The sequence below is a fragment of the Mauremys reevesii genome, linkage group 9 (assembly GCF_016161935.1).
Source record: "Mauremys reevesii isolate NIE-2019 linkage group 9, ASM1616193v1, whole genome shotgun sequence".
NCBI classification, from domain to species: domain Eukaryota; kingdom Metazoa; phylum Chordata; order Testudines; family Geoemydidae; genus Mauremys; species Mauremys reevesii.
Genome location: NC_052631.1, coordinates 75,593,468 through 75,617,605, shown reverse-complemented (window position 1 = coordinate 75,617,605; position 24,138 = coordinate 75,593,468). Strand labels below are relative to the sequence as shown.

At 38.8% G+C, this 24,138-nt stretch overlaps 1 protein-coding gene across 5 annotated transcripts in view; it reads left to right on the top strand.

Moving 5' to 3' along the window:
- Positions 1 to 24,138, top strand: part of LOC120371899 (connector enhancer of kinase suppressor of ras 2-like) — a 581,536-nt gene that overhangs the window by 304,080 nt on the left and 253,318 nt on the right. For all 5 annotated transcript variants that reach the window (XM_039488337.1, XM_039488338.1, XM_039488339.1 and 2 more), the window contains 2 exons: positions 5,734 to 5,853; positions 22,211 to 22,270. In XM_039488337.1, coding sequence (XP_039344271.1) covers positions 5,734 to 5,853; positions 22,211 to 22,270 — 180 coding nt within the window. The remainder of the gene's footprint in view (positions 1 to 5,733; positions 5,854 to 22,210; positions 22,271 to 24,138) is intronic.

Below are 24,138 nucleotides of genomic sequence, written 5' to 3'. Positions count from 1 at the left end.
TTGCCTGATTTCTCAGAGTTTCATTGTCAGAGTGTCACAAATCCATAAGAACCCCTTAAGATACTGCATCTGTTCTCTTAATACAGTGGTAATGACAATATAACCCTTACTGCTGTGCTTGCTTATACTATGTGTTTTAAAATGAGGAAAGTGCAGTGACATCAAGGTACTTGTCTGTAGGAGACTGATCTATATTAATAGGTTAAAGAGTGACTCTGTTTTGATGAGTGACTCCGTACAAATGGCATTATCAGGTCCCATTTTTAATGATCTCAATGATTGCCATATGCACTCAATTTACAAATAAAATATTTTTCCCTAAGTAACGGCCCTGCAAACTCAACTTGGGGCATGGTAGTCAATCTGGGTCTTCCCTTTTAGCATATCACTAATAATGAAGGTTCTGCACGCCAGATTATGTCTTTGGTAACTCATGTTCTTCTCTGACCATCAGTGGGTTTGCACAGGCATGACTGTCTGGAACGTAGTAAACAATTCTGTTGATACCACGTGAAAAGGAATAGAAACTATGCTATACTGGTTGTGTTGGCTCTATAGGGTTACAGAACTAAAAAAACAGTAAAAACTAAAATCTGCATATTGTATATGATCCAACTAATATATCCAGGGTGAAATCCTGGCCCTATGAAGTCAATGGTCAAGATTTCACCCACAGGGAGTATGTCCATTGTGTAAGAGAATAACATTGTTACACCTACAGCCCCCAACTAAAACCTCTCCAGCGCATCATCAAGGATGTACAACCTATCCTGAAGGATGATCCCTCACTCTGACAGACCTTGGGAGACAGGCCAGTCGTTGCTTACAGACAGCCCTGCAACCTGAAGCAAATACTCACCAGCAACTACACACCACACAACAAAAACAGTAATCCAGGAACCAGTCCCTGCAACAAACTCCGTTGCCAACTCTATCCACATATCTATTCCAGGGACACCATCATAGGATCTAACCACATCAGCCACACCATTGGGGGCTCATTGACCTGCACATCTACCAGTGTGATATATGCCATCATGTGCCAGCAACGCCCCTCTGCCACGTACATTGGCCAAACCGGATAGTTTCTACACAAAAGAATAAATGGACACAAATCAGACATCAAGCATTATAACATTCAAAAACCAGTAGGAGAGCGCTTCAGTCTCCCTGGACACTCAATAACAGACTTAAAAGTGGCAATTCTTCAACAAAAAAACCCTTCAAAAACAGACTCCAACAAGAAACTGCAGAACTGGAATTAATTTGCAAACTGGAAACCATCAAATTAGGCCTGAATAAAGACTGGGAGTGGATGGGTAACTACAAAAACTAATTTCCCCCGGCTGATACTCACACCTTGTCAACTGTTTGAAATAGGCCATCTTGATTACCTGGCCTCATTAGCACTACAAAAGTGATTTTCCCTCCCTTGGTATTCACCCCTTCTTGTCAACTGTTGAGAATAGCCCACTTCCACCTTAATTGAATTGGCTCATTAGCACTGACCCTCCACTTGGTAAGGCAACTCCCATCTTTTCATGTGCTGTGTATTTATACCTGCCTACTGTGTTTTCCACTCCATGCATCTGATGAAGTGGACTTTAGCCCATGAAAGCGTATGCCCAAATAAATTGGTTAGTCTCTAAGGTACCACAAGGACTCCTTGTTGTTATTGTTACACAGTTACTCTTTAGAGTAAAATCATATGATAATACATGCACAGAAATAATGTACAATAGCAGAGTATTAATGTTTCTGTACAGAGAAATTTGCTTTCTTTAATTTGACTAATGAGATAGAGGGGGTGCTTGAGTCTGAAGTTGATATGGAATTTTGAGAAGTCGGGACAGGGATGAAATGGGAGCTCTCTGGTATTTGTACAAGGCATAGATCTAGATCTCAGAACTATTATACATCTTTTATAAAATAAACAATAGTCAAATTTTGAGTTGATTCTATTTTCTGATGACTGCAGATCACTTCATCTCTGTACTTTACTTCACTAGACTCCTTGCATTGAATTATAGCCCCACAAATACCCTGTTTTAAAGAGATGCCTCCAGCAGACTGACAATCAATCTGTCCTGACCTGCCAGATCTCATTTGTAATAACCCCCTCAGGAGTTATGGATTTGAACCGAAAGTACTGTAAGCAAAATGCAGTCATTACCCATGATGTTGACCAGAAGCCTGGTAAAACGCAGAGGTTTCAACTGAATTTCTTTGAGTTTTCTGTTTCATTTGAAACTGAAACACAAAGCAAAGCTTGGGATGGAAACCCCCACTAACCAAAAAACAACAACAACAAACCCAACAACAATTAAATCAATCCCCTGTGAACTGAAAGTGCATTATCTTGCATAACTCTAGTCATAAAACCATACATGGGACCTCTGAATTAGGGAAGAGGACTGAATCAACCATATTCAGATTGTGTTTTGTTAAACAAAACTTGTTTACTTAGGTACAGAATTTTAACCTGCACACATGGCTATTTTTGCATATGTTGCATTCCTTGCATGGCTCAATTTAACAAGATATACCACATGGTAGAGAGTGTGGGAATGAGGGTCATGGCACTGTTTCATCTTCCTTAAACACTTCTGTCTTGTTCATACAAGGAAATAGAAAATTGAAAGGAGACAAGGGAGAAGGGAACTTGGAGTCCAAAAGCTCACTTATAAGTGCTTTAAAAATAAAAGTGTACATGTGTGAAAAGGGAGGAGAGGGGATAGCCCCAAAACAGCACTTCCAAGTTGTGTAAGTGCTTTTATTTGTATTTTGGGAAAGCAGCCAAGAGAGTAAGAGAAGTATATTTACGTAATGTTACTACAAACAGGAGAGAGAGAGAGAGAGAGAGAGAGAAACTTTTAAAATGCTGAGGCTTGATCAATTCTCAGTGGCTGGTTGAAAGTGCAACTCATGCATAATGGAAAGGAAAAATTACAAAAGAGAAACCTTGGAACAGCATCTTGGAGACATGCGTCCGCAAAGCAACCCCAAGAGCCAAGTTTTCCCACATTTAGGTAACTACTCAGTGAAATGCTATTACCTGGACAGCAGCCATGGTATCAATTCTTAATACGAGATCAGGACGCCTTCTGATACCATACTCAACAACACCAAGACACCCTTTTCTCTGTGCACAATAACTGCAGATCCCTATGGTACCAACCTAGAAGTGGCTATTAGTTAAAAATAAAAACACCCTATATGTCACATGCTGAATTGTATGTCCAGGGCTTAAAGTGGTTTTGAGGAAGTGCTGTTCTTGTCAGGATCCAGTGATAGGATTTCAATAAATTGTTTATATGAAAACTAAGTCTTGGACAGCTTAAGTGCATGTAGTTTCTCTCTGCAGCAATTACTGAAGTATCAATTTTTTTGGCCAATTTTGGGATGTTGTTCAATCTAGCTTTCTGTGGTGCCATTAGCCCATCCAGAGAACGAGTCTGTTATTTTAATATAGTATTGTGACTAAAGCACAGGGATCCTAGATCCTATTGCTGGTGGTGCCTGACATGGATTTGATGGATGACCATGTTCAAGTCACTTTAAATTCTGTTTCTCAGTCTACAGTGTCATTTCTAAAATTGGGTTAACACTTCCCACTCTCACAATGACTTATTTGTAGAATGCTTTGAGATTTTTGGCTAGAATGTGATACAAGAACAAAGTATTATTAATTATAATTTCTTGATGGTAGTTTGGAAAGATGACCCTTTAGAAATGATAAAATTTGGAGCAAACTTAAGAAACCTTCCCCCCACTCTATTTGCCTTTAATCTCTCCTTGTTTTTATCCAAAATATGCTGCAACAGATGTGGGTACAGTTTGTATTATTGATAGTGCCAGACACAGCATTATTTGCTCTCTCGTTGTCTCCTGGGTGTTCTCACTTGACAAGTCCCATCCTTTGCAGTCTTTGAATCATTTATTATGGGAATCTGGTCTCTCAATTGTCTGTTGAGCTACTTTAGAGTGGTTAGGTATTTCTTATTATTTTATTTATTGCTCTTTAATATTTTTTCCTGTAGTTAAAATTCTCCATTGATTGTAATTAGGTTTCTGAACCTTGGTGGGGACTTGGTGAGCTACCATCATAATCTTGCTCATTGAGAACTTTTTCCTAACATGTATTCAGTTCTAACATTTACTTACTAGATTTTTTCCCCATTAAACAGTGGTCAAGAGGAAATCTTACATGTGTCTCAAACAATGCAAAGGATTCAATGTGAATTGCTTCTGATACCTAGTCTGTATGTGTGGCATAAAAGAAATTTTATGGGGTAGGGGTAGGCTCAATTCTAAACCATAATTGTATACGGGTACTGACGCATCAAAAAGTCAGGTTGGAACATAGCCACATGGCTAATGCGTCCATACTACAGATCCCAAGAAAGGGATATGCTTTGATTAAATTTTTATTCTACATGCCAGCCACATATTCATATGTAAAGTATCTGAACACACTTAATGTGTAGGGTATAAGTGGAATGAACAAAGCATATATTCCTCTTCAAGGCCCTGATCCAAAGCCGACCAAAGTCAATGGAAAACTGTGTTTTCTTCAGTGACCATTTGATAGAGGCTCAAATGCATAGTCAATATGGAGCTGCATGCATACATGTGATTTTGCACGTTTCAGCTGATACAGAGGTCCAAATGCAACATCCAGGATTCCAGAGCTTTACCCTGGTTTCTAAATGACTAAAGATGAACTGATTCTAAACACTGTTTATATATTTAGACAAAGGAGTTATTCATTGTTCCGTCTGCTTATATATGTAGTGTCAAATGGGATATTAGAATTCATCATGCATTTGAAAATATATGAAGTATAAATTCCCTTAAGGGATTTCACCACCATTTAATGTAATTAAAGTAAATGACAGTGTAGTCCCTGAAGAAAAATGAGAGTATACAACAGAATTCCCACCAGAAGAGCATTCTGAAATGCATCTAAATGGATGGTTGGAAATTAAGTACAAATATTTTTAGGCATACTATGTCTGAAAGAAAAATTTAGAGAATATGAAAAAAATATGGGGACAAATCCCTTATTTGGGAAAACTGACCTTGTTTCAGGTGGTCTGGGTTCTGTTTCCTTCTGTTGTTTTGTTTGATCCAGGACAATTAACTTTCATCCCTTTATCTCACTTCCTCATTCTGTGAAATGACCTCACTATGTTTTTGTATTGGGGAATTGACACCTTAAATAAACACTTGACTTTATAAATTCCCCTTCCCATTTGTTGGCCAAAAAAGTAATTAAATTAATGTGTAAAGTAATTACTATTTACATATTTTGCTTTAATTCAATCTGTGTTTAATAATGCCATGTACAGCAACAGGTAAAATCAAGTTTATCAGGCATGTTTGTTAGGGGTGGCCGCTTGAAAGAATAAGGTAATTCAGGCGCACACACTTCGGTTATTACTTCACAAGAAGATTCCTTTGGGCTTCTGTACTGTAGATTCATGACCACTAGTTATGGCATTGATAGGAATTTTATTTTCCCCGCCCCTCTTGTAGTTGGCCTTGTGATAAATTAGAACTTCAGCTCTGTGTTCTTATAACAATAAGAACTAAAAGCTACTGCTGCTCAAATATCTATACAGTGTAAAATAAACACAATGTAAACAGTATTGCCCTTGAATTGTGCTTTAATACCAACAATTTATCACTTTAACGTAAGTGCTTATGATTATCTTTGTTTGCTTTTTCTAGTGTAAAACTTTGTCTGGAATCTGTGACCACATCATCTCTCTCTCATCTGACTCCCTGGTGTCTCAGTCAGCCCATCTTGAAGTAGTTCACCTTACTAGCGTTATGCCCAGTGAGGGCTTGGTAAGTAAGAATATAGCTAATACCATTTGAATATTAAACTCAAGCATCTATCCTTTAGAGTGTTTTCTTTTTTTTAACTTGCCAAGAAACCAAAGTGCATTTGTTTTATGCAGTTTCCAGCTCTTTGTACTAGTGCAAGCTTTAGCTGATTTCTAGAAGTGGTTTAACTACAGTCTTTATCTGTATTAAAATCAAATAAAAAATATACAGTACTTAAAGCACCAGAGCTAACCAGAAAACATATTAGCAGCAAAAGTAGAGCATTGTAATCTGTAGTGAGCTGTAATATAGCTGTTGGACAACAGCAAGATTATTGATTTTATTTTTATGTATAAAAAATGTTGGGCTCCAATATAGAAGTTAATCAGCTGCATAAAATAAATAATGTAAGAGATGGTACTATAAGTTTAAAGGAAAGTGATCATATTGTTTTTCTTAATATTTAATTAAAAGGCTTTTATGGATTTTACTTCAAATTTCAGCAAGATTACTTATTAAGGAAGACCAAAACCAACCAACCAACCAACCAAAAAACCCCAAAGATTTGTAGATGATATTTACAGAACAGACATTGGGACAGATTCACCCATATGTGCAGCTGCATTGCACCATTCCACATTTACAAATCAGCTGTAAATCCAGGTTATCTGGTCAGTTAAGCCAGGTCTATAGCTATCTTGCATACACAGAGAAGCACAAAAGCAATCAGAGTATACTAGTGAATCTGGGCCCATATCTCTTTTTACAGATTGTACTATATTTCTCAGTTATAATCCAGAATTCCACATTTCTTCCATTTCCGCTAATAATAAAATCTTAGTCTCTCTACATCTTTGCATTTTGAAGCCTGATGCTTTGTAGTAACGATAACCTGCAGATTATATAATGTGATTATTGTGAAGGATATGGGGCCAGTATGTATTCATTTATGAATAATATATGGCTATATTGGGTTATGAGAATGTTTGCTTTGTGGAGTTAATTCACTGTCTGCATGGACTGGTTTAGTTAATAGTAGGGATCTTGGGAATCAAGCAGGAAGGTAAAACAATGAATCCAGATAAAACACCTCCTGGTTAGGAGGTTAAAAAACAATACCTGAGCTATTAGCTGTGAAGATGCTACTTCCAGGCTGCAGCCAAAGTTGCACAGCAGTTTTACAGAGGCTGAGAACACACACACAAAAGGATGTTAAACAGTTAAAACTCTGTAAAGAGTGGGGAGGCAGTTGTCAGGGGCTGTTATCATGAGAAACAGACTGACTCAGAGGCTGGTCCTCTGTGCGGGGAGGGGATTTGAAGGAGATGGACATGCCTAAACTTCCTGGGGGATGATAAGCCTTGGGAAGATATACATTCAGATAGACTGTTTAATTGTTTGCAAATCCTTTTGCTCTTATGATTTATGTTCCTACTGTTAAGATTAAACAATACTTTTCTTTCAGAAAGCTGCCTGGTCACTGTATTAACTAGAGGTCAGTTTCCTAAGGGAAGATTTTAAGGTGCTGAGCCTAGTCAGTCCTGCTGAGTAGACACTGAGGCTATAGTCCGAGACCTAGTCTAAGAATGGGAAAATCACAGGATTCCCCCCAAACGCACAGGACAGGTAAAGGCTAGAGGTCTAACACTTGAGGGGCATGCACTCAGAGAGACCAGAGAGGAGTCAAAAGTGCAGCTAGTCCAGTGACCATGACAATTATAATGCCAACAAATTTTAATTGAAAAACTATATATTGAAGATACCTTATATTGCAATAATGAATGACTGGGAAGGAGATCATACTGGATATAGAAACATTGGCAGCAAGATGAGACCACTTAGCAGACCTCATACTGGCTGATTTAAGAATCAGATAGGCTTATCTGACTGAATCTCTTGTGCAAGAAGGCTGCTTATATACCACATGGGCCCAGTTCATGTCCTGGCTATAGGAGTGAGCAGGAGAGACCCATATGGTCTCTAGGTAAGTAATTCTTCTAGTTGGTTGAGACCACTCCAGTATCTGGCTACCAGCTTGCAGGCTAAGCTGCCATTTCTTTTTTTGTTAAATGCTTATTTCATGTAGATCTCTTAATGCTACAAAACAGCCATTCAGTTACTCTGTGGCTCCACTGTGAATAACTAGCTTTCTGCTGGGCCCAGATCTACTCTGTGCATTTCACACCACCCCTTTCCTTAGGGGGAATTCCTTAACAGCCAAATTTTTCAAATAAGAATTCTTTAAAGTAATAATTTTAACTGGAAGTGGTTTTTGTATACACTGATGATCAGCTTGACAGATAGGTGCATATTTAATATTTCTCATTCCAAATAAAAATAAAGAACTACACCATTTGGAAGAACTTAGTGTTTTAAATTTAAAAATAAAAAGCATCTCCCCTCATATGGTAATAGTACACATTAGGGAATTTCGGCTGGATAGTTATCAGAGTTTTAAAGTATCATAAAAATACGTTTTGGTTCATTTTCATTGCAGAAATGTATTTTATAAGAAATTTACTTCAGTGAATTGCTGCTGGTGTCATAAGTTGGTTATTTTCCAGCTGAAGTTAGATAAAAAGCTATTTTAAATAAGTATGATTCTTCTTTTTGTAGAGGTCAGCATGGAGTAACAAATTGGCTTTTTGACTTCTTGAAACCTGAATTCAAATCCTGATTTGGCAGTTTCATTATTATCCCTGTCATTTACCTAAATTACACAGCCATCTCACGATATTGTAGGATGGTAGTTTCTAGTGAGGAACAGTGCAAGTCTGAATTAACAAATATCATATTTAAACCAAAACAATTGCAAAGATTTTTTTTTTACAAATGTTATAAACAAAAAACACTTCACCCAACACTGAAATGCAGCCTTCTATATGGTGAAATCATTATTAGGCACATCAATACAATACATACTTTAGGTGAGAAGGTGAAGATGCTGTAATCAAAAGAGCTAGTGAGAATATAGATACATAAATTGTAATTACCATGGATGGTTGAGCTTATTTTGCCTAATTCTGAAGGTGCTGGAATATTATAGGTTTGGAAGTTTCTTGCAAACATCAGCATTCCTGGGTCCTTATTCTTCTTAGAAAAGATTGGGAAAAAGGAACAATGAAAGGGCAGAAAGGAAAAATCCTTTAGGATAATATAGGATGAAAAATAGAGTAGAGAATGGATTACAAATTGTTATTAGAATCTTTAATTATAAGGTCACATTGTATTTTCCACAGGATCCCTGCCTCAGTCCATGCACGTATGTTCCCAGACACTATTTACTACATATTAACCAGGTTCTGTACTGCAGTGGATTATTAATTTCTTGATGGGCATTTTTATGTCACTCTTCACTGTAGTATCTGTATGCTTCACAGACAGTAATAAGTTTAGCTTCACAACACCCTTGTGTGGTAAGGTGGTATTATTATCCCAGTTTTATAGGAACTGAACTCAGGCACAGAGAGATTAAGGTTAAAATTGTCAAATGTGTCCATTAATTTTGGATGCCCAGCTTGAGATGCCTAGGGCTTGATTTTGCAGAGTATTTACATTTTTATAGACCTATTTAAAGCACAGCATCTATTGACTTCAGCTGTGAGTGCTCAGCACTTCTGCAAATCTGACTCCAGGCATCTGAGCACCCAGAAAATTAGTGGTCATCTATGAAAAATATGGTTTATGACTTGCTCTGCCTCTCTTAGGACCTCTGTGACTGAGGCAGAGATGGAATTCTTTTCTCGAAAGTGACTCTGACATTTTGGGGATTCACCCAGACTACTAAGAGGTTGTGTCATCACCTGCCCTGTAACCCTGGGAGTTTCTGTGCTGTGCATCTTTGGCTCAGATCCCTGACACCAGTAGCCTGCTTACAGCACAATAACCTCACTCTGGCTTCCACCAGCCTGGTTATTCCTTACAGGGTGACACCAACAGTTCTTCCAGCCTTGAGTCGCCCCAAAATCATCTCCCCTGCAGTGCTCAGTTCCTCTCACTATAGCTCCTTATCAATTTCGCTACTCCTTTAAAGAGACAGTACGCAGCACCAATCCAGCCTGTTAATTTGACTGAGGATTTTATCCTTCACTTTGAAACACTGCACTTCTTCTTCGTATGGCTGATGTGGATGTAGAGCAAGAACTGTAATTTTATATTTAGATGGTTAAGCCAGACAAATGCATCAGGAATAGCGGAGCATAATGCTGTGATGCCTCTTTCATATTTGTGGATCAATCATTGAGTCATTATATGATCCATAGTCTGTTCTGGGTGACCACAGTCATGCACTGGAGAGTTTTTAATTTTCCATTTGTGCATTAAGTACCCACAACAAGTAACACTTCACTGAGATGGCTATATGATAAAACAAGGTAAAATTTATTAATAAAGAACAGACATTTAAGTGATACCAAGTAGAAGGAATTGAGATAGAAATGGTTACAAACAAACCAAAGTAAAATTATGATTCTAAAACGAAAACCTAGTTTAACAAACTAGAGCATTTTCTTCAACATAGATTTCTCATTAGATCCACAGCATAGACATCTGCCACTTGAGATAATGGAGTAACTGTAGTAAGCTCTGTGGTGTTTTTTTCCTTCTAAATGATCTTCAGCAAGAGAGACTTTTTAATGGATGTACTATTTTGTTAATATAAACCTGTTTGTGTAGTATTTTAATATTCTGACGTGTAAGGGGAAGAGCATTTTAAATATATATATACCATATAATCCCATTTTGCTAGCTTTTTCTTAGCAAAGGTATTCCTCACAGGCATGCCACTGGAGAATTAACTAGCTAGTAATTAACTAGCTAGCACTGTGAAGAAGCTGTCTCTAGTTTTTGGATCAATTTTTTAAAGGTGGCATTTGCAATTCCCATTTTAGGAATTATGCATCTAATTGGAGTTCTTCTCCTGCAAACACATTTTTCTTCTATAATCCCAATTTTGTTGACGGGGGGGTTAGAAACACTGAAACTGGATGAGAGTTGGCACTGGGTAGGCAAGGAGAATGGGAGTAGGACCAGGAACCAGGGATGGGGAAGAGACAGAACTAGGACAGGGACAGGTTGTGGGGATGGGACACAAGGAATCAAGCTTGGGGAGGACAGGCAGAAGAGACTGTGACCAGAACAGTAAATTATTCTTCAGAACCTAAATGGAACCATTAGGAAAGAGATAGATATTATGACATTTTCTATCTTATTATCACTATATAAATCCATGGTACACTCACACCTTGAACACTGCATGCATTTCTGGTTGTCCCATTTCAAAAAAGATATATTAGAATTGGAAAAGGTAGAGAAAGGCAACAAAAATTATTAAGGGTATGGAACAGCTTCCATTTGAGGATAGATTAAAAAGACTAGGACTTTTCAGCTTGGAAAAGAGATGACTAAGGGGGGATCTGAAAGAGGTCTATAAAATCTTGAATGGTGTGAAGAAAGTGAATAAGGAAGTGTTATTTACCCTTCACATTACAGAAGAAATGGGATCACACAATGAAATTCATAGGCAGCAGGTTTAAAACAAACAAAAGGAAATACTTCACACAACACACAGTCACCTTGTGGAACTTGTTGCCAGGGGATGTTGTGAAGGCCACAACTATAACAGCTTTCAGAAAATAATTTGATAAGTTGTTGGAGGATAGGTCCATCAATGGCTATTAGCTAAGATGTTCAGGGATGCAACCCCAATGCTCTGGGTGTCCCTAGTCTGAGACTGCCAGAAGCTCAATGGACAACAGGGGGTGGATCATTTGATGATTACCTGTTCTGTTCTTTCCCTCTGAAGCACCTGGCATTGGCTGTTGTTGGAAGATAGGATACTGGGCTAGATGGATCATTGGTCTGACCCAGTATGGCTATTCCTATATAAATGGAAGTCAAGATTCTTGAGTCACACCATTCTTCTATGGGCAACTTGTAGGCTTCATCCTCATCTGTTGCTGGTCCACACAGGAGGATGACAACCTACTATGTTAGCAGTTACTCAGTTAGCTCAGTGTCCGAGGTTTGTGTGGTGGATCCAACCCTACTGATGACTCATGTGGGTGTCAATATGCTACATGATATTTTTTCCAGTTTTGATATTTAAAACAAAGGGGGAAACAATATATACAAAAGCTACGTTAAAACACAATTTTAAAGGTTGCAAAGTCAAGCACCCAAAAGTTAGGAAATAGCAGAATTAAGGTTACTTATGCAACCTTAATTTGTCACCCTAGTGTATATACATTATGATGTCCAGAGCAGTGTAAGAAGTCCTTAGTGTGAATAAGGGCATCATAACAATTTATATTTTGTTTGTTTATGTTTATATCTATCTATCTCAAGCCCCAAATGAATAGTTGGGAGAAAATCAGAATTTCTGAAAGATTCATCAAGCCTGCTTCTTCATTTTTATTGGCTCTGAAATCTCTCAGTCCACACCAGAGGCCCCCAGCAATCCAGCCAGCAAAGCCAGGGAACACCAGACTTAACAATCCTTATAGATCTATGAAAAAAAACAAGCCTAACAGAAACATGTTCTATGGGATTTTAGGCTCTACTGGAGGGGATGACTTACAGATCTAAATGCTAGTTTTGGAATATTTTGTTTTCCTGGAGCACAGGTTCAAAGCTATGGAGGATTTGCTCATTTCTGCATTTCTCAAAGGTTAATAAACTGAGCTCCAAGTTGTTTACAGTAGATTTTTCAGGCAAAATCTCAATTACAAAGTACTGTCTGCTCTCTGTGGACATTAATGATCCCAGGATGCATTTTGAAATAACAGGGATTTGCACCAGTGTCATATGAATATTCCCTTCCTGTTACTGCTGTGAAGAGTCCTGCATTATGTAAGGATGTGATGCTGCTTCCATTAAAAAGCAAAACAAAACTTCTATTAACTATAATAATGCAGGACTAGGTGCCCTCTGTATGAAATTTATAAAGTGTTTTAAGATTAATGTTTTTCTGTATAAATGTAAAATATTATTCCAGTTCACTCAGTTTTGGGTTCCTGAGTCAATATAGCTGCTTTAAACCTTGCTTACAGCTGAAACATTTTACAAAGAATTTCCACCATTGTTCACACTTCTTCAACTCCAGCAGTATTAGCTAGCATTATAGGGGGAGGGATAGCTCTGTGGTTTGAGCATTGAGCACTGGCCTGATAAACCCAGGGTTGTGAGTTCAATTCTTGAGGGGGGGCCACTTAGGGGTCTAGGCCAAAATCAGTATTTGGGCCTGCTAGTGAAGGCATGGGGCTGGACTCAATGACTCCTCAGGGTCCCTTCCAGTTCTAGGAGATGGGTATATCTCCATAAATTAAAAACAAGCAAAGGCTGGGGGGGAAAAAGGACAATTGATGGTTCAATTTCTCAACTATCATATTTCATTAACACTATATTTTGGCATGGGATATATAGGTATGAATTGTAAGAATTTTTAAAAGATGTATTTCTATTTTAACTAGGCTTCTTCATTATGGAATGTGCTTTATGTGGGAACATCTCAGTGGTAAAGCAGTGATAAACTCAATGAAGACAGATGGCCTGTTACATCTAGAGCAAGGTCCAGCTGTTCTGCCTAATTCTACCTGTGAATGTCAGTTTAACTAGGTGCTTTCTATTGGGTTTACAACATGTTAACAGAAGGTTTCTCAGCAGTTCTAGAGTCCTTAAAAAAAGAAGTGCCTGAACACAGGGCAGTCAGAAGCCTTGGGGAGAGATGGGCTCCTGCGGGAGGCCCATGGGAGCAAGGAGTGAGAGAGTGAGCAAGGAGTGCAGAGACCACTTCTTCCTTGCCTTCTCCCTAAATGTGTCCTGCTCCTGCTTCCTGCACAGGACGGAAAGGAGCCACCCGACCCAGGACCAGCAGAAGTACTGGAACATGGTGAGGGCCATGGTAGGGGAAAACCTGGGCTGACTGGGGAAGTAGCCACAGCTGAGCCACTAGGTGCAGAGGGAGAGAAGGGCCTGGCTGCCTGGGACTTGAGTAAGGTACCGGAGTAGAGCAGTGCTGGGGAATAGGGCAAGGGAGCCGGGGAGCTCCCTCCTGGAAAACCCCCAGGCTGCAGGCCTAGCCAAAGGCCTGAAAAGTTACTGGGGTTGCAGAGGTGCAGCCCAGGGGTAGGTGGAGGCTGCAGGTTCAAACCCCCCTTGCCGATGATGAGTGATATGGACTGCAGTCTGCCCCAGAGTGCGGGGGCTATATGAGGACTGGCAGTGAACACTGAGGCAAGGTGCGGATAGAAGGTGGGAATTCCCCTAGGAGGGGAGCCCAGAGAGTGGGGGTACTGCCAGGGGGCAGCACCCAAGGGAGAGGGACATCGGGGTCTGGGGGGGGGACACGGCGTCAGCGACAGTGGAACATTGACCTGCAGAGGGTGCTCCAACGGCTGGAATGCTAATTCCCCAGGAGACCAGCAGGGGGTGCCGCAGGGGTGAGTCCCACATCACTAAAAGCATCAGTATGGAATTTCAGTGTTATTCAAGCACTGTGTCTAAGAGACCAAAAATTTTGCAGTCATATACAAACTTTCAAATGGAGCTACACTCAGAGCCAAAGGTAGATTATTCTGCCTTTAGCAAATAGTGGAAAGAAAATTCTCTCTGAAAAACTTGTGTTTATCTCTGGCACACCTTAGGATCCATGTTACAAACAGGAAATTTGGAGGCTTGGGATAAACTAATTTCAGTATTGTTTAAAATTGAATTTAGAAGATCAATTCTTCCTCTTTACAAAACTTGATTTAAAGTAATGCAGAGCAACCCCTAAAGTTGTATCGCCTTAAATTGTCCTTTACAAACAATATATTTCTAAGTCTCGGTGTAGAAGTGTAAATAGTCCTTTGAGGATCTTCCTATCAGAGAGAGCAGCCAAGAGCTGAACTGAACTATGTGTTGACTGCATAACAGGACAGGCAAGCACTGACAGTCTGCATATCAAGGACAGGGTATTTCATGAAAAATGTTTATAGTACTGCAACGGGTGATTTGAAGTGCCGTCTTTTAAGTGGAACACATTTGACTTCTACAATACATGCCCTGGACAAAAGAAAGAAAATTACTACAGAAGAGGCTGGGTTTTTGTGTGTGTGTGTGTGTGTTCTAGTCAAAACTTTCTCCCCAATGGAAAAATACAGTTGCACCAATCATATTCTACATACCAAAGTATGTAAAAAAAGAAAAGCTGAATAAAAAGATGTCTTCTATGGCTTTACTAAGTGAAAACCCATGTTATCATATGAGTGTAATTTGTAAAGTGTATAAGCTGAAAATGGCTGTGAACTTAAACACTGGACAGTAACAGACCATGAATCCCAGAAATTATTGAACCTGGTGATGTTCTAAACAAAAGGAGCTCTCAATCATACTTGTAGTTGTTTCTATCATGGACTCAACAAACGTTCTAGGCTTCAGAGTGACACACACAGTGACAAGCATCGGGGGTAGCTGTGTTAGTCGGTATCCACAAAAACAACAAGGAGTCCGGTGGCACCTTAAAGACTAATAGATTTATTTGGGCATAAGCTTTCATGGGTAAAAAAATTCACTTCTTCAGATGCACACACAGTGACAATCCTAGAATCTTATTATGTAGATAAATAGGTGCCAAGTATTACTATACACAAGCTTATAAAAATAGGTGGTCATGATAAAAATGCTGTCCTTTTTAATTTAATTTTATTCACATTTGTCTTATTTCTGAAGTACAATTTTAAAAATTCTCTTTGTCTTCACATATTGTGAGAATAGTTTGCAAAAACAGGTGCAAGCTCATTTTTCTTTTGTGGAGATAAGGGATCAAAACTTTTTATAATACAGCCTCATTTTTCAGTGTTTGGGGGTTCATGCATGTAACTCCTCAAGCACAGAGAAGAGCATGTATTCTATTCATTTCTTTTATTCCCAGACTCACCAAGTTAAAGGGAATTGCATATATCAAAAGATACATTCATGTTCTACCTAGCCACACAATTAGTCCAAATTTGTGCAGATTTTGTAGCAAGAACAGTATATACAAGATATAAAAAAAAACAGTCAAACAAATTACCTCTCACTCGCATGGAACTGATTAAATCTAGGTCATAGGTATGGAAATGTAGAGGTGCAGCAGGCATGTGCATAATGTCTGATGTTTGTATTTGGGAGTTTGACATGCAAATTAAAATTCTGGAAGAGCAATTTTTTTTAAAGACAGATCCATGAAAATAAAGAGAGGATAATAACAAGGTTTTGTGATGCTTTACTTAATGTCAGGCAAACACTGGAATAATAAAAGCAGTATCTACTAACTTTTAAATCTGCAAGACTGAATAACTTGTACCTAAGAGTTTCAAAAGAATTGGCTGAGGATCTCTTTGAACTATCGATGCTGATTTTTAATAAATGTTGGCATGCTGGAGAAGTTTCAGAGGACTGGATATAAGCTAACATTGTGACAATATTTTTTAAGAAAAAGCATAAATAGGATGATCAGGGTAATTATAAGCTGATTAGTCTGCTGGGAAAAATTGTGGAATGACTGATACAGGATTCTATCATAAAGAATTAAAGGATGGTAACATAATTAATGTGAATCAACAGTCAACAAATTCAGGCTAGAAATAAGGCACACATTTTTAATAGTGAAAGTAATTTTACTTTTGGAAAAGTGTACTTAGGGATGTGATGGATTTCCATCACTGGAAGCCTTTTAACTCAAGACTGGATGTCCGTCTGTAAGATGTACTTTAGCTCAACAAGAAGTTATGGGTTTGATGCAGAAAATACTGGGTGATATGTATGGTTTATGTGTTGCAGGAGGTTAGCCTAGATGATCAGAATGGTATGTTCTGGCCTTTAAGTCTGAGAGTCTATGGACATAGATCTGTGGGAAGTAGGTCTTGTCAAACAGCCTTTACAGTATATCATTTTTTGATGAGATTACAATTTTGGTTGATAATGCTGTGTTTGTCTATTATGTGTTGACATAATATACTGAGACTTTGGTAAGGCATGTGACTTTAAGCTGCCTGATGTTCTGATTAAAAAAATTAGCAGTGTACAAAATCAATGTAGCACTTAATTAAATAGATTAAAAACTGTCTAACTGATATAAAAATAAAGTTGTTAATGGAGAATCATTATAGTGTTTCTAGTTGGGTCTCACTGGAATCTATTCTTGGCCCAATGATATTAATGATCTTTATCAATGATCAGAAAGGAAATTATAAAAACTTTGCTGGTAAGGTTTGCAGATAACACAAATATTAGTAAGGTGGTAAATAATAAATGACAGGTGAGTTATATAGAATGTTATGGATTGATGATAAACTGGGTTCATTCAAACAACATGCATTTAATATAGCCAAATTTACAGTCCAACATCTAGGAACAAAGAATGTGGGTCACACATACAGGATGGGGGACTGTATCAATAGGCTTGCTTATTGAGCAGGGCATCTCACTGGAAGCACATGACACCAGTGCTCTGGGAGCTGCACTGGCAGCCCATTGGTCTCCAGCAGAGGTGATCCATGGGGGGCATGCTGGGTCACGTGCCCTCCAGATTCATTGCTTGATTTGTCCTAAAGCCAGCTGCCCTCACTCTGTCCCACCACTATCAGCAGGCATGGGTCATTTCTGGTCTCTGGATGGAGTTTAGGATGTTGGTTTGTGACCTATAAATTGCTAAATGACACGTAACTGGCCTTGCTGATAGACTGCCTCTCTCCTCAGGCCATACTGCTCAGCCACGGTCAGAAGGGGCACTTGAGCTGGATCTTCCTAGTTATCAAAGAGAGGGGCAGATGGCAGGGAGCTTTCTGTGAGAGCTCTGAGACTGTGAAACTTGCTCACCCATTGTTAGGAAATGGCCGAGGGTATGTTTTTAGATGATGAAATGGCTGGCTGTATTCCTGTGGAACTGATTTCATTTAATTTAATTTACTGTATAATTAATTATGTTAAGGCACCTAGACTTTTGGATAGGCATCTTGTCTAAATCTAAATAAACAAAAAAAAAAAATCCTAGAAAGTAGTGACTCTTAAGAGGACTTAGGGGTCATAGTGAATAAGCAACGGACATGAGCTCCCCGTGTGATGATGTGACTAAGAGAGCTAATGTGAACTTTGTAAGTAGAAACAGGAGAATATTGAGTAGAAGTATGGTGAAGTTATTACCTTTTTATATGGCATTGGTCTTTAAATCCGTATTTCATGTCTTTCTTAAAAATATGCTTTAGGTGAACCTGATCAACCTTATAGGCTTGATGTAGAAATTAATGGGTAAAATTCTGTGTGTTATACAAAGGGTCAGCTTAGGATAGATGATCATAATGGTCCCCTCTGGTCTTAACATCTATAAATCTTTGTAGAAAATGTCAGTTTCCATTAATTATATCAAGACTAAGCTTGGCTTTTAAGCTTCAAATGAGTGATGTCCAGTAAAAATACATGATGCTGTTCATAAAGAAAAAAAAAGGAAATAAAATTGACCTTATTGCCTAAGAAATACAAGAGTATTAGAAGTAGATAGGTTGACTTGTCTGCTCTTGCTCCTAATAGCTATCTATCTAGCTGCCATTTGTGAGGTGATGTACTGCCCTTCCAGGTTTCAGGCACAGAAATCATATGGACTTGAAGTATTCCATCCCAAACTGTTCTCAAGGGGAAAAAATGCAAAACATTACAATTATACTTACAACAGGTATATAGTTAGATTCAACAGAGATGAATAAACTGGGTGACATAAAAGATTGTCTTCATTACAACGCCTTAAGCTCAACAGCCTGCTGATCTTCTCTTGGAAGAGCAATGGGAGGTCAGAGGCACAAACTTCAGAGCCTAGAGGAAGGTGTCTTGTCCAAATAGGTGGAGGGAGTAGTATATCTTTATCTTCTTTAACACTTTCTTTCTTATTTTTCTTTCTGCTCTTACTGACAGAAGGAAGCACTTAGCATTGGACCTAATATGTTTTAGTTGCATTTTGTTCTTTAAAAGATCTTTTAAATATAGAACCCCAGAAATACGGAGACTTGGCTGTAAACCAGAACCCAGAGTTCCTGGTGTCTGTGGGTACATCTCCATGGGGATAAAAGCCACACAGCACAGCCACAGCTCTGTGGATGTTTGGGCTCAGGCTCACAAGGTTCCAGAGTTCGGGCTGCAGCCCAAGTGTGAATGTCCACATAGCACCTTTTCAGCCCTGGAGCCAAAGCCCAGTGAGCCCAAGTCACCTGACCCAGGCCAGCTGTGGGTTTTTTATCCCGGTGTAGACACACCCTGTTTGTACAGCTAACCCAGGCAGTGCTGAACCATCTACCATGGAACTTGCAGTATCATAGCAATTTTTCTTGGGTACATCAGTGGTCTGCACTGTCTGCTAATAAGGATAGGGGTCTCAGAATCACTTTTTGGAGCCCACCAATTGTCATCATGTTCTAGGGGTATGTCTACACTACCTACCGGATCGGCAGGTAGCAATCAGTTTATCGGGGATCGATATATCGCGTCTCATCTAGACGCGATATATCGATCCCCGAACGCGTTCCTGTCGACTCCAGAACTCCACCAGTGCGAGCGGCGGTAGCAGAGTCGACAGGGGGAGCCGTGGCCATCGATCCCGCGCCGTGAGGATGGGAGATAAGTCGAAATAAGATACTTTGACTTCAGATACACTATTCATGTAGCTGAAGTTGCGTATCTTACATCGCCCCCGCCCCTAAGTGTAGACCAGGCCTAACAGTATGTTGCAACATGTTGACATTTATGCTGTGATGTTCCAAGGGAAGAATTGGTCTCAGTGAGAGTTGATCCTGAAGCAGAATTCCAAACATCAGAGCATTCTTTCTAGTTTTTCTGTTTGTCAGTAGCCAAGCAGAGGAGTTGACAGTCTATCACAAACATGAAAAGGAAATAGTATTTCTGTGAATCACAGTATTTTGCAGTACCAAATCCATATATATTTAACTCAGTTAAATTAACATATTTCTTTCATTTTTAAAGAAAGTTTAATACAACAGAATATCATCCTTTTTGTGGTACTCATTTTTAGTTTGAGAGTTAATTCCTGATCTGACAATCTTTACTATATGGAGTAGTCCTTACTAATGAGATTAGTTCTGTTGGAGTCAATAGGACTACAGAAAAGAGTAAGAATAAGGGCTTGCCATCGTGGATCTTGGATAGCAAAGTAACTATAATTCCTACTCTTCCTAAGCAGGACATTCAATGGAAAAATTGCTGTGTCAGGTCCCTAGCACTGAACGCAGGTCTCTTAGACCATGGCAATACATCAAACTGCTGCCCCAACGAACAGCCTTAGTGCTAAAAGCCTACAGGCCCACAGCAGCCAGGCAGCTGATTGGATGGACAGGCAGTACTCTCATTGGGTGCCTGGGCTATATAAAGCCCCCAACAGGAAGAGGAAGCTGTCTGAGCGACAGACCATTGCCTGCTGATTAGACCACCTTGCCATGCTTCTCTGCCTGAGCCTGCCTTGCTGTTTTAAAGAAAAATGCTGCCATGTTGCCTGACCTCGACTCCCCAACTCACTGACCCAGCCCCTTAGATTGGATCTTCTGGCTGCTGATCCCTGTGAGAATGATGACAATTGCCCCAGACTGCCTCCAATACAGATTGACCTGTTGGCTACACGCACCCTTGACTACGGCTCTGGACTGCCCCCTAGCCCACCTTGGCCACTAGGCATTACAAGAAGTTTGCAAACCACATCAGTTGGCAACAGTTCAGCTGTTGTCAATATCATTTCCTTCCCTAAAAGTATAACTTGTGATTAATAAATATTTTATGCAAGCAAAACTTCTTTGACAAAAGTATCAAATTCATGATCGACATCTTAGTAAACTATGAACTGTTTTTGTTTTGTTTTTAAAGCAAGTAAAATATCCTACGTACTTTGGAATTATTTTGCAACATTTATGGAGAAAATTGATTCCCCCCCCCCGTCCTCTTATGTCACAATGTTGGTATTGTATAGAGTGGAATAGAATGGTTTTCTAGGTTGATTTTCATACTCTGAAAGAACTTTATGAAGCAGTAATTTTGTTAATGGCAATGCAATAGTAATGTAATAGTAATGGCAGCCATATATTATGCATTCAGCAATAACTTAAAAACATCATTGAAAACTGTAACCTATTTATTGGTACTGGAGAGAGAGAATATTGGCTAGAAGGACACACAGGATATCCCTTTTCAAAAAATGTGAATACAGCTAGTTGAAAATTATCTATCTAAGCTGTTTATCGATAGAAATTTGAGGTTTGACTAAATTAAATATTTTGGCCCAAAAAAAACCCCAAAATATTTTGATTTGGGTGGGCTGCTGCAGTGCCTCATGGGACTTGTCCTCAGTTGTCTCATATTCTCTATGGCCAGGTTTCCCAGACAGAGACAATCTCCTATGATGCACATTGGCCATGTGACTCCCATGATGCACTGCTTCCCCTCACCAAGAGAGAGGACCATTGTTCATCTTGAGAGATGTAGTCCTAACAGGGAACCCAGCATATAGGGAAGATCAGGGGTGAAGGGAAGGCATGAGGCACCCAGACTTACAACTCTTATGAGGCAGCACAACAACATATTGGAATAAAATTTCTTGCTAAAGTATTCAGATTTTTATTTATTTGTTTGTTTATTTAAACCAGCAAGTCTAAATTTTTCATGGGGGTAGGAGGGACATTTTTGACCTCTTCTGGTTGTGAGGCTTTTAACTTTACTTGAACAGCAGAAGGGACTTCAGAATCCTTCAAAAGAGGATGATTTAACAGCACATTTCTACCTTGTCAGCATTAAGATGAAAGCTCAAGTCTTGGGGTGGTACGTGACACTTTTATTAAGAGGCAAGAGTGCTAGCTGCTGAACCTTACTGACACATCAGGCTTTATCTAGTTTTATTTTTTACTGAATCAATAGACCTCTGGAGTATGGGCTATTTAAGTTTAAAGCCTCTATTTCTGTGCTTTACCTGGGTTCTGACAACTTTAGTTCTTTTTTTTTAGATTAGTCAAGTAACAAACTACTGTGTGTTTCAGATGCCAAAATGAGTCCAGATTCTCCTATCATGTTAGTTGTTAAATCCTTCCAAAAAAATTCTTATCCACTGATGCTGGAATTAGTGGAGGTGCATTTGAAGGAAACATGTATTTTTATATTGACTCTTAATATGTTTTTGTTTTAATTTTGTTTTGCAAATTGTATTCAACCACAGTTTGCTCTAGTGCCATTGACTTTAATCCAGAACAAGCCTTCTTCCAACATCATTTGTTTGTTTCTTGCAGTATTAAAGAGCTAGTTTTTTTGTTGTGGGTTTTTTTTGGTAGCAGTAACTACTCACAGATACTAATTATTCCTTCTCTTGCCATTTCTTTAGGGGATGTATATCAAGTCAACATATGATGGGCTGCATGTAATCACTGGGACTACTGAAAATGTAAGATGCTTTATTCCAATGAGACCTGTTTATTACACCTACAGTTAGTAAGAGACATGTATCCACGATAGAGTTCATATTATGAAGATTTGTTTTAAATCAAGCCACTGTTTGTTAATGCTTTAATTTTTTTGAGTATCTTCATTATTATGTAAAAAATATATATACAGCAGATGCCGCTTAATAGCAATCCTGATATTAAAAACTTCTAGTTAATAGCAATGTTTTGCTGGGTGCCAGTCCTGTCCCATTGACTTTAATGTTAGTAGGATTTGGATATTGGTAACAGGCATGCCACTTATTGACAGCTTTTTTACATGTCTTCCTGGCTGCAGCCCCACACACCTATCTGCAGCCGGGAGGGGAGTCCCACCCGTTGGCCCCACACACTTCCCTAATGAGCTTGTGTACACAATTTCCCACTAGCAAGTGTTTGCTTTTATAGGAGATACATTTTTCTCACATGATGTTCATTGTTGTCATTAATCTTGTATAATTTCTGTCATGTCAAAATGTCAGTCTTCTAAATCATGACTAAAGAGATCTTCTGCCTGTTCTGGATCAATTTCTATCAAGGGCAATTGTTATCCATTTTTAAAGACTTTGTTAACCCATGTGTTGACAGAAAATCATGTAGTAAATATAAGTCAGACTCGGTAATTTCTGATTCTATATTTTATAGACTTTATCAAGCTTAGCTAGAAATGCCTCTTAGGTAATTTCTTAATATGTCCAAATACTAACCTGAACCGTTTCTTCAAAAAAAAATATAGTTTTAATATAACTGTCCAAGCACTGATCATCACACACCTGGATTACTGTAATCACCTCCTCTGCCCTTAATCCCTACATTCTTTCCCTCTTTAAGTCGATTCAACAAGCTGTTAAAATCATTTTCCTAATCCATCATTCTGACTGTCACCCCCTCTCTGTCTTTCACTACATCAGAACATGCTTCTCCTTACAAATGAGAGAAACTCCCAGTCAAAATCGATAAAGCCAGCACCTAAGCCTCCTTCAAATCCCTCCTCTAAACCTGCTTCTTCCCTAGTGCATCAGGAATGACTTGGCAGGTGGAGAGGTGTGATTGTTGCTGCTGATTGTCTGAGAATCAATGCACACATCCTGCTTTTTTAACCCTTTCTCTCCTGCTCCACAACCTGACCCACTGTTTGTCATCTCCACCTATTATGTGTTGTCCTTTGGTTGTAAACTTTCACTTTCTATATGTTTGTACAGCCCATAGCACAATAAGGCCCTAACCAAAAACCTAGACGATATGGCATTAGAAAGGTTAAATATTAATGATATATGAAAAATATTCTACTTAGTAAACCTTCATTGTATTCAGAGCGTTAGCTAAAACAGAATAGAGTGGATGACAAATTTTTCATATTAATGTTTAGTACATTTCTTACGTTATCCATTAGTTAATTTTCCCAGTGAATCTCTTCTGTGAGTGTTGTGTAAGTTGGCTATTTTATATAGAGACTTCATGCTAAGAATTTGGCATGTGCCTTACTCTATATTTAGTAGTGATGTACTGTAAGCTAGTATTAATGTATATATTTTATTATATCATAATTATTTCTACACTTAGTAGTGATATACTGTAGACTAGAGGTGCCAGCTCTGACTGAAGCTATTCTGGGAGATTTTTTCCCCAACATGACATAATGTAATTTTCTTAAAATATCCTATTAAAATCTTCCAAATTGCTTTCAATAGTTACCAGGAGATTGATGCCAATTCCGGGAAATTCCAAGCCAATCCTGGAGGGTTGGCAACCCTATTGTAGACTGGTACTTTCCAAACTACTGAGAAAAGATAAATGAGTGTCTCTTTCTTTCACAACTAACATGAGACAC